At 35.9% G+C, this 10,702-nt stretch overlaps 2 protein-coding genes across 2 annotated transcripts; both read left to right on the forward strand.

The window, feature by feature from the left end:
- Positions 1-1,604: 1,604 nt before the first annotated feature.
- On the forward strand, positions 1,605-3,490 carry LOC113769150. Its single transcript, XM_027313623.1, has 2 exons — positions 1,605-2,769; positions 2,865-3,490. The coding sequence occupies exons 1-2, from the start codon at positions 1,605-1,607 to the stop codon at positions 3,488-3,490; spliced, it is 1,791 nt and encodes a 596-aa protein (XP_027169424.1).
- Positions 3,491-8,159: 4,669 nt separating this feature from the next.
- LOC113769151 lies at positions 8,160-10,499 on the forward strand. Its single transcript, XM_027313624.1, has 8 exons — positions 8,160-8,550; positions 8,630-8,892; positions 8,979-9,182; positions 9,497-9,598; positions 9,687-9,764; positions 9,885-10,064; positions 10,152-10,388; positions 10,479-10,499. The coding sequence occupies exons 1-8, from the start codon at positions 8,160-8,162 to the stop codon at positions 10,497-10,499; spliced, it is 1,476 nt and encodes a 491-aa protein (XP_027169425.1).
- Positions 10,500-10,702: the final 203 nt, after the last annotated feature.

A 10,702-nucleotide genomic window follows, 5' to 3' on the forward strand; every position in this document is an offset into this window, starting at 1 on the left:
CTTATCTTGTTCCAAAATTGAAGTGGTAAACACAATGAAGCTGTTGCCCATAACCTGTTCGATAAAATGTCAATTCCCCCCTGTTTTTCATTTTTTTCTGTGAATCTCTTTTAATGTTAATATATGAAACTTAGTTGTAATTGAAGCTCTGTTTAGGTTATGAATAGAAATCGACTTGGAAGCTCTTTGATGAAGATCAAAATAGCAATGGGGTGACTGGAATGACCTTTTTGCAAGACAAGTGCAAAAGTTTAAGAAATATGTTGATGAAAATTAATATTTAAGGACTTAATTAATGGACTTCTTGTTGAACTGCACATTGGTCATAGATGACATAGCACCCTTACTAATTTGGCCAAAATGTGGTATACCCAGCTAGCAAAACTAAAGTTTGAAAGATGGATTGAAGGAAATACTCGAAAGATTGAATCAAGAAGAAACTTTTGGAGAAGAATGAAACTTTGGATGCTTTGGAAAGGTAGGGAAAGAGAGGGATTTACAGGGGAAAAGGAGGTGAAGGAGTGCAACTACCCCAACGAACTTTTAATTGTGATGGGGCGTAGGCATTGAATTTGCCAGACAAGAAAATAGCAGGATTTCGTGTAAAACTGTATTGTATTTTTTAGTCTTTTTTTCTTTTTTTTTCTTCCCCTATCCATTTTCTTGTCGAACTTCCACCCCTCCCAGTTCAGGATGACATAGCACCCTTACGGGTTCTGTTTTTTTTCTCAATTTAGTCCTGTTTCTAGATCAATTAGCTGAACAGTCATAGCAACTTAAAAGAATCCTGGGACCAAAAAAAGATTATGAGTATAAAATAAAAAGCTAGATAGATTCTCTTCTTTCTTTCACATTTCACTGTCTCTCTGTGGTGAATGCTTTTTCTTCATAAATATCTGCTGGTCTAACCGTGTCATAAACCTGTGCTTTTTCTATCAATCATTTTTTCCAATTACCTATGCCGTAAGTTGCATGCCTTTCTAAAGAGAGAACTTATAAAATTAATCACTACACACCAGAGATGTATCTATACTTTGATGGAAATTTAGTAAGATTCTTGAATTTCACCTTTAGTCTTCATGCTCATGTGTTTGTTTAACCTTTGACATTTCAGATTGAAGTTAGGAATTTTCCGAAGACGCGAGTGCAGGAGTTGGTACGAAGGGCTTTGTTCTGGTATTAGGTAAATAAAATTTCTATCCGCTTGCTTGCAAATTCTGTTTTTACAGATTGTTGAGAAATTTTGCATTTTGTTGATTTCCTTTATTTGCTGGGCTGCTTTATTTAGTAGACTGTAAATTCTTGAACTTGAAATTAGGGACTTGTAAGCCATGGCTTGAGTTTAAAAAATCAGGGCGCTTCTTATTCTCAATGATTTTATGGGATTTGTCTAGTTTTCTAAGTACTAATGTGTAGTTGTTGTTTTCATGCTCTTGGAAGCTTGTTGGAGGACATTTATTTATATTCAAAGTATGGATAAAAGTTGGATGGATTTTCCAAGAACAAGTGAAAAGTATGAGGCAGGACTTCAAATGTTTCTAAACTTTGCATTTTCTAGATCAAGTTGTGACGGACTGATTTTGTGTCCTTGCAAAGATTGCGGCATGGGTGTTTGTGTGACTAAAATGGAAGCATATGATCATTTGAAAGTGGTAGGCTTTATCAAGGGTTATAATAATTGGATAGCACATGGAGAGCTTTCTAACTACTATGAAGCCACATCTAATTCTGAAAATACATCAATTGGGGTTTCAAATGGGACTAATGACATGCAAGACTTGGTCCATGATGTATTTGGGATACCACATGGAACAAATGAATTGAATAGAGAAGGGGACTTTCCTGTTTCAGAGGCTGAAAAATTTTACAAATTGATTGATGATTCTCAACAGGATTTGTACAGTGGTTGCAAAAATTTCTCGAAGTTGTCTTTCATTATTCGTTTGCTTCACCTAAAATGCCTTGGTAAGATGAGTAACAAGATTTTTAATATGCTTGTTGAGTTGTTGAGAGAAGCATTTTCGGAGGCCATGACTAATTTGCCTTCTTCTTACTATGAGGCTGAGAAATTGATGAATACATTGGGGCTGGGTTATGAAAAGATCGATGCATGTCCTAATGATTGTTCTCTTTATTGGGGTAGTGCTGAAAAAAGAACTTCATGCGAAACATGTAACGAGCTTAGGTGGGTTGCTTCAGAAAATGATCCAACTAGTGAAAAAAGAAAAATCCCTCAAAAAGTATTGTGGCATTTTCCTTTAAAATCTAGATTACAAAGACTATTTATGTCTTCTAAAATTGCATCTCAAATGAGATGGCATGAGGAAAAACGTACAAAAGATGGTTGTATGAGACATCCAGCTGATTCTCCAGCTTGGCAAACTTTTGACCATCTACATCCAGAATTTGCTAAGGATTGTCGAAATGTTAGATTGGGGTTGGCATCTGACGGGTTTAATCCATTCAACAACATGAGTTCTACACACAGTACTTGGCCTGTAGTTTTAATACCATATAACTTACCTCCGTGGATGTGTATGAAGCAACCGTACTTCATGTTGTCCTTGTTAATACCCGGACCATCCTCTCCTGGGAATAATATTGATGTTTATCTACAGCCTCTAGTTAAAGAATTGACCGAATTGTGGGATTTTGGCATTCAAACTTATGATGCATCCCAAAAAGAAAATTTTCAATTGCATGCAGCTCTGTTGTGGACCATTAGTGATTTCCCTGGATATGCAATGTTATCTGGCTGGAGCACTAAAGGTGAATATGCTTGTCCTGTTTGTCACAAGTTCACTCATGCACGACGGTTGACTCATAGTTTCAAATATTGCTATATGGTCATCGGAGATTCTTAGATAGTAAGCATAAATTTAGAAAGCAAGCCCAATTCTTTGATGGCACCGAAGAACATGGAAAGCGACCACCATTGCAAACCGGGGATATGATTGTGAGTGAATTGGGAGACTTGCAAATTAAATTTGGAAAACTTGTGAAAGGTAATCCGAAGCTGCCTTTCAATTGGAAAAAGAGGAGTATTTTCTTTGACTTGCCATATTGGAAAGATAATGTCTTAAGACACAATCTTGACTTCATGCACATTGAGAAGAATGTTTGTGAAAATATTTGGGGGACATTGCTGGATATTGAGGATAAAGCAAAGGACCATTATAATTCCCGCCGTGATTTGAGAGAAATGGGAATAAGAAAAGAGCTGCATCCCATTGAGACAGAACCTGGAAAGGTTTACTTACCTCCATCTTCCTTTGCAATGGATAAAAAACAGAAAACTATGTTTTGCAATGTGCTAAAAAAAGTGAAAGTTCCAGATGGTTATGCAGCTAACATCTCAAGATGCGTTCGAGTAAAGCCACCAAGAATTTCGGGGCTTAAAAGTCATGATAATCATATTCTAATGCAGCAATTGATGCCTATAGCTTTGAGAAAGACTTTGCCAAAATCAGTGCGCTATCCTTTGATTTGATTGAGTAGATACTTCAGGCAGCTTTGTTCTAAAGTTATTTGTCCTCAAGATGTGGTTCGTTTGGAAAGTGAAATTGCCGTTATACTCTGCGATCTTGAGAAATGCTTTCCACCAACATTCTTCGATGTCATGGTGCATTTAACTATTCATTTGGCAACTGAAGTGAAATTAGGTGGCCTGGTGTATTATCGTTGGATGTATCCTGTAGAGAGGTACTGCTTGTAATTCTAATTATGCCTTAAATGTTTATTACTTTTTTTCTTTCTTTGATTTGTGGAACTAAACAGAGAGTTTGGAATGATGATACTTTAGGTACCTAGGAACATTAAAATCTTATGTTCGAAATAAAAGTAGGCCTGAAGGTTCGATTGCTCAAGGCTACTTGGCAGAAGAATGCATAAACTTTTGCTTGTTGTATCTTGCGGACTATGTTGAGACAAAATTCAATCGTCCAAGCAGAAATGAAGAAGTACATAAGGAAATTGAAGAGGGTTTAGATATATTCTCTAAATCAGGACATCCTTTGGGGAGGGGCAAGGCAACAGTTTTTGATGCTCATATCTTGAGTAAAGCACATCAGTATATTTTATTTAACTGTGATGCTGTCACACCTTACATAGAGTAAGTTCAACTACAACTTGATGCATTAAAATTTTATTGTAGAATTCAATGTATGATTACAATTTTGACTCATGTACTTCTAGGCAGCATCGTAGATTGATAGAAGAATGGCATCCTCAAGTTCCACAGCATCTAAAAGAGCGCTTGCACAGCGAAAATTTTGCTTGTTGGTTTGCTGAACATGTACGTAAAATTCTGAATATTAAGTACAATTTGAATTGTAGGACTTCAAATATAGTTTTATCATCTTTTTTTTTTTTTACAGATTGACAAGTTAGAACTTCCTCAAAATGTTTCGGTGTTGAGAGACTTGAGGTTCCTTGCTAAAGGTCCAGATGTTGTTGGAATCCAACATGACAAGTATGTTGTTAATGGATTTCGGTTTCACACCAATGAAGTTGAGAAGAAAAGAAAAACGCAGAATAGTGGTGTTACAGTCAATGCAACAACATCCAGTTTTGCAAGTATAAGGGATCAAAATCCAGTTTTGAGTGAACTAGTCTACTTCGGCGTCTTGAAAAATGTTGTTGAATTAATTTATGGAGGTCATCGGGTGGTGTTATTCAAATGTGATTGGATATCAAATGGTTCGAGAATGAAACAAGATGCTGATGGGTTTACTGTAGTCAATTTTGCAAATGTGAGGCCTCATGTTGAGCCATTTATACTCGCTTCACAAGCATCACAGGTTTTTTATGTGGAAGATCCAACTGATAAGGATTGGCAAGTTGTTATCTCTACCACTGCAAGAGGTGGATATAACATGGGCACAACCATGGATGTTGAGACATATTTGCAAAGTGATGTTGGCAATCCTGTTGTTGAGAATGAAAATGAGGAAATTAGTTGGGTTCGTGAGGATGGACTTGGGATTGAAGTTGATTTGTCCCAATATAATCTGATTTAGTATCTTTTATAGTTGCTAAGCTTGTTGGCCCAGAATTATTTGTTATATGTTTCAATTGCTAAGGCTCTACTACTGGCTGCAATTACTTGTCTACATTTCGTTGGTCTAAAATTACTTGAAGGTTGTGAGTTTTGGTTCGTTTGATTATTGTATACATCAAACTAAATTTGAAGGGACAAATATGGTTTCAAATTTGCGGAATTGCAGATCATGGTGTTTATTCAAGCACCTGCCCGTACACCATACATGGTCTCAATTGAAATGTTCTGTGCAATCTCTAAATGCCTTTGTGTTATGGGAAATTGCTATCCATCAAATTCACTTTCAAGTTTGATTATGATTCGTTAAATGTTTTAACAAAATTGTTATTATTATTTTTGATAATTACAATAATCATTTCTTTGTTTTGTTTTTTAAACTTTTGAGTGTAAGATATAATGCAATTTTTGCAAATCAATTCAGACCAAACATCCAATTTTTGATTTCCAATCACCCCTCTCTAATTTTTGATCAATAGAAATAATTTGAAACTTTAATCGCTAAATTTCTTAAATAATTTTTTAATACAATGGAAAAATTATTTTTTAAATAAATAACAATTCAAAAAGTGAAATTCTCTAAATTTCCGGTCGAACTGATGTTTGATCGAATTTAATCGGTTTAGTCAAAATTTTGGATTAACCATTAAAGTGACTGGAGACACGATCGAACCGGTCAAGCACGATCGAATAGATCAAACCGATCATACTGATCAAACATTGTTATTGCATATTCTGTATATATACTCCATAACTAATCTTTGATTGAAGGTTGTTCGGTTTAATTGAATTTTTGGATTAACCATTGAACAAGACTGGAGACACAATTGAACCGGTCGAATCGACCGAACCGATCATTCCGGACTTGGATTGTTATTGCATATATGTCCACTCCATAACTGATCTTTGGGAGAGTTTAATCGATTTTGTCGAAATTTTGGATTGACCATCAAACTTTCCACTAATTTAACGTTTATTAGTGGAAAGTTCAAATTTAAGATCTTGTAAGTGTTTAATAGCTTCTAATTAACACAAAGTTGAACGGCAATTGCTTTGGAATTGAAAACATTGAATATTCTAAGTGTTTAATTGCTTCTAATTAATGCAAAGTTACACGGCAATTGCTTTGGAATTGAAAACATTGAATATTCTAAGTGAATATAAATAATTATATATATGAATATTCTAAGTGTAAGCCTAAGGTTTATCAGTGAAAGTTCAAATTTAAGATCTTCTAAGTGTTTAATAGCTTATAATAAACACAAAGTTGAACGACAATTGCTTTGGAATTGAAAATATTGAATATATATATGTTCAATCAATTCTAATCCTAACATTTATCAGTGGAAAGTTCATGTATTCACAAGTTTATTTTTATGTTCCATAAACTAATTCGATCCTTCTAACGGCTTGTTAGACTACAAGCCGTACATAATTGCTAGTAGCATAAAATAAATTGGGTACCGAAAACATTTTGATTAAATTCATGTTTTTTGTTAGCTTCACAAAATTTTTAATTTAAGATATTTTTAGTTGTTACACTATATTGTGTATAGCTTTAACAAAATTTTTACTTGTTATATAGCTTTAACAAAATTTTAAGTTGTTATTTTTGTAGTTGTTATATTATATTGTATATAGCTGTAATAACATTTTTAGTTGTTATGTAGCTTTAACAAAATCTTGCCCAAACACATAAAAATTAGCGCGGCAAATTGAAAAATTCAAGAGGCTTGACTAATTTACTTTGGCGTCATTAGTACCGCCTTTATTTCAGACATCTTCTCCCTCTCTCGTTGTCCCTTCCCTTTGCCCTCTCTCTCTGTTTCAAGCTCGCACCACCAATTTGGATAAACCCGTCCATGAACTCGAACCCATTTAGGTAACTTTGTTGAGCTTGCACCATGAAAATCCCTAATTCGGCTGTTGCATTGGCTTGGTGGCAAGGAATGAGAAATTAGGGCTTCAAAGCTTGGGTGAAAGCTGAAGTTCAGATCTTTAAGCTTGGGGAAACTAAGAAGTTAGGGATTCAAGCCATAGTTTGAGGTAATTTCAGTATTTTGTGTCTAATTTTGCATTGCATGGTAGACATCTGTCTAATTTAGGTTGTTCGATTCCCATTTCTGACAACCTCCTTCTTCGTTTCTGAGAAGCACATTTCTAGTTGCATAGGTCGAAAGCCTGGTAGAAATGCTATCTGTTCTTCTTTCTTGTCAGATTAGGACAATGTGGCTTGTGAGAGCTGTCGAATGCGACATAGTGTTGTGTATTGTCAGTTGCTTTCTGTTACAACTTTAAAGAGTAAATTTCCAAAGTTTTTTTCCTCATGAATCCTGGACTTCTAAATTGTTGGTGCTGATTGTTTATGAGGAAATTTGTAGTCACAAATGAAAATGATAGCTTTGGATTCTAGTATGATTGTTGAAAATTGTAAGTGTCTTTGCTAGTACTTGGTAGATATTGGGTTCTAAAATGCCTATTATGTTAGTTTTGTTTTTCACCAGCAAATGATTGTGTGCTGGACTGCTTGATTTGAGCAAGTAGGGGGTTTCCCCATGAATGATGGACTTCTTTTGGTTCTGCTCTGTTTTTACTTTCCATGGGAACTTTTTAGTAACCTCTCAAATGGAACTACATGACCTGAGCAGACCTTGTGACGTGAGAACATTTTGTTGATAGAGATGATAGTATTAGGATTTTGAGAATTGATTTGTGGGTTTCGTCAAATTTACCCAACTGTAATCTTCAAGTTCTTAAAGCTGTTTTCAAGTTCTGATTTATAAGCAAAAAGGTTTTTCAAATATAATTAGAAGCAAACTGCCCGAGTTTGATATACAATAGATTCAATAATATTCGTTGCAACTCAAAATTAGTTCAATAAAAGTATGCTTGAGCTCGGCTTGCAGTGTACGCTGTAGTCAAGATAACTTGTTCATTAATTTTAGTTTGTATACTTTATCCATTATCCCAGATTGATGCACTGCTATAGGTAGAGTGTCTGCTTCAATAAAGGCTACACATTTACATTTGTCCCTTTCTTCCCCCAAAAAAATATATATATGGTGGTGGACCTGGTATCAAATAAATGGTGAATTATGCAGGTATGGCCCGTGGAGGTCGAAAATGTAAGCGCACTGCCAATGGATTGAGAGATGAACCAATTGAGCAACCTCCCTCATGTCATGAAACAAGGCAGCAGCCTCCACTTGGAACAAGCCATGAAAATGTAATTGAACAAGTTCAAGGAGAAGCTGCTCGGGCACCTCAATCTCCAATCCAGAATTCTACATTGGGAATAATGCATGAATCAGGTGACCAAGTTACTCAACAAGCTGATGGAGGTTCACAGTCGCATGAGCAGTGCCAGAACTCTCCAATTCAACAATCTCCACTTGGAACAAGGCACGTACCAACTGAAAAAAATCCAAATCAGGATTCTCAAGGTCAACATTCCAATGACACCACCTTCATGTCATGCAACTCGGACGATGCAGGTATTACTAACTGTTTGAACCAATTCCAGAAGTGCATTTTTTATGTTCATAACTTGCACATTTTTCTTATTTAATACAGGAAAAGAAACTACAAATGATTCAAGTGAAGTACATCAGAAAACCCGAGGCCCTACATTTATGAAAGAAATTTGGGGTCGGCCTAAGGACCTTCCACGGATTGAGATTAAACTCGATGACAATGGGATCCCAATAAGTGAGAAAACCTCTTTCTCTAAATTCTTGGGCAGTTTGGCTAGGAATGGTATGTATTGTCCAATAGATGTTGAAAGTTGGCTTAAGATGCCAAGGAAACTTAAAATGGACATGTTAGAAGTGATAAAGGTAATGGTAGCTTTTGTATTATGTATGCTTTCTACAAAAATTACTGTGAAGTTATGTTGATTTCCTTGTTCCTAACTACGTTTCAGGAAAGGTTTGCTTTGCCTATGGGACTAGAAGCTTGGACCTTAAGATCTATTGGCAAAAAATGGAGAAGCTGGAAGGCAGATTTAAAGGCTACATATTTTGATCCTGCCGTGCCAAATGCTGAAGCTCGGTTTCAAAAGGACATAAGGGTACGGGAAGAGCAATGGATCAAACTTTGGGCTTATTGGAAAAGTAAAGAAGCAAAGGTACAAATCAGCTACAACATTCTTCATAAAGTTGTGTTTATTCAATGCTGTAATCTTGGTTTTGATTTTGAAATTTAGAAACTAAGTGAGAGGAACAAGAAAGCTAGAGGGGAGAAGAAGATGAACCACACAACTGGAAAAAAGTCATTTGCCCATCTTCGGAACCACTTGGTGATATCTCATCCTTTTTTTAGTTGCTAATTTTTTTTACTCATACATGTTTCATTATGTTAGCTTGTTTTTTAATTATATGCTAAATACTAATTATATGCTAAATGCTAAAACTATAATTTAAAAAATTCAATTTCTTATAGGCCAAACAGTTGGGAAGACCTCCTACTAGAGTAGAAATGTTCAATAAGTTTTATACCCATGCCGATGGAACTCCATCAAGTACCATAGTTGCTGAGAATTTGGTAAGGATCTGAGAACACAAGCCTATAAATTCTACCATTGTTTTCAGACAGGCTTTTGCAATAACAAGTGTTTTCCTTTATTATGTAGGAAAAAATGAATGAGCTGAAAAATCAGCTTCCATCGGAGTCGCAAGATCCAGTTGGTCGTAATGACATATTTGCCCAGGTGGTTGGGCAAGACAAACATGGTCATGTTCGCTTGTTTAGTGACGGTGTGAATCCAACGGACTTATGGGAAGACATTCCTAGTCGTAACACATGTTACCGTATAAGTGTTCAACAATAGTCAACATTGGTCCATTTGGAGGAAAGGCTTCAGCGACAAGATGATGAAATAGCCAGCTTGAAGAAAATGGTTTTAGTTCAACATGGAAGGGGCTCTCCAATTGACAGCCCGAGACATCCTTCATCATCATCTAACAATGTGTCAAGCCAAACTCCATCGCGAGCCACGCGACCTATTCGAGTAAGTATTTACAACTTTTAAACTTTCACATTTGTAATCTGGAATTTGGCATGAGTTTGATTCTTGTACTTGTTGGATCTTTACTAGGTAGGGAATATGGTTTCACTAAAAAGTTTGTTTGACCCAACAAAAATCGTGGCAAAGGGATATTTACGGAGTCTGAATCCATTGGATGAGGTCGGGGGACAAGCTCTTGGGCCAAACTGGTGTGAAATACAGATACAAGTTGCAATGAGTCCACATGAGCAATTGATTAGACCGTATGATTTGCAGCAAACAATTCAAGATGCACTTGGTGCACCAGTTGCTTGGCCTTGTCATTTGGTGAGATATGCACTTAAATACATTGCAGATTTTCTGGAATTTTAGTTCTAGCTATGATGATCTAATGATCCCCTTGGTCTTTGTGCACAGGTGGAAACAGCTGAAGAATGATGGGGACTTCATGGTTATGACTGAGGACTCTCAATAAAATGGAAAGTTTGGAAGCTACTTCTACTTCTTTCAACTTGTTAGGGATGAGAGTCTTTAATTAGCACTTGTTTGCGATTTTAGTACTTGTTATCCACTTTTAATTTAATGAAATATATTTGAGTATTGACTTCTTCTTTTAAATTGCTATATGCATTCTGCTCTTT

This window comes from Coffea eugenioides, chromosome 4 (assembly GCF_003713205.1).
Source record: "Coffea eugenioides isolate CCC68of chromosome 4, Ceug_1.0, whole genome shotgun sequence".
Taxonomy (NCBI): domain Eukaryota; kingdom Viridiplantae; phylum Streptophyta; class Magnoliopsida; order Gentianales; family Rubiaceae; genus Coffea; species Coffea eugenioides.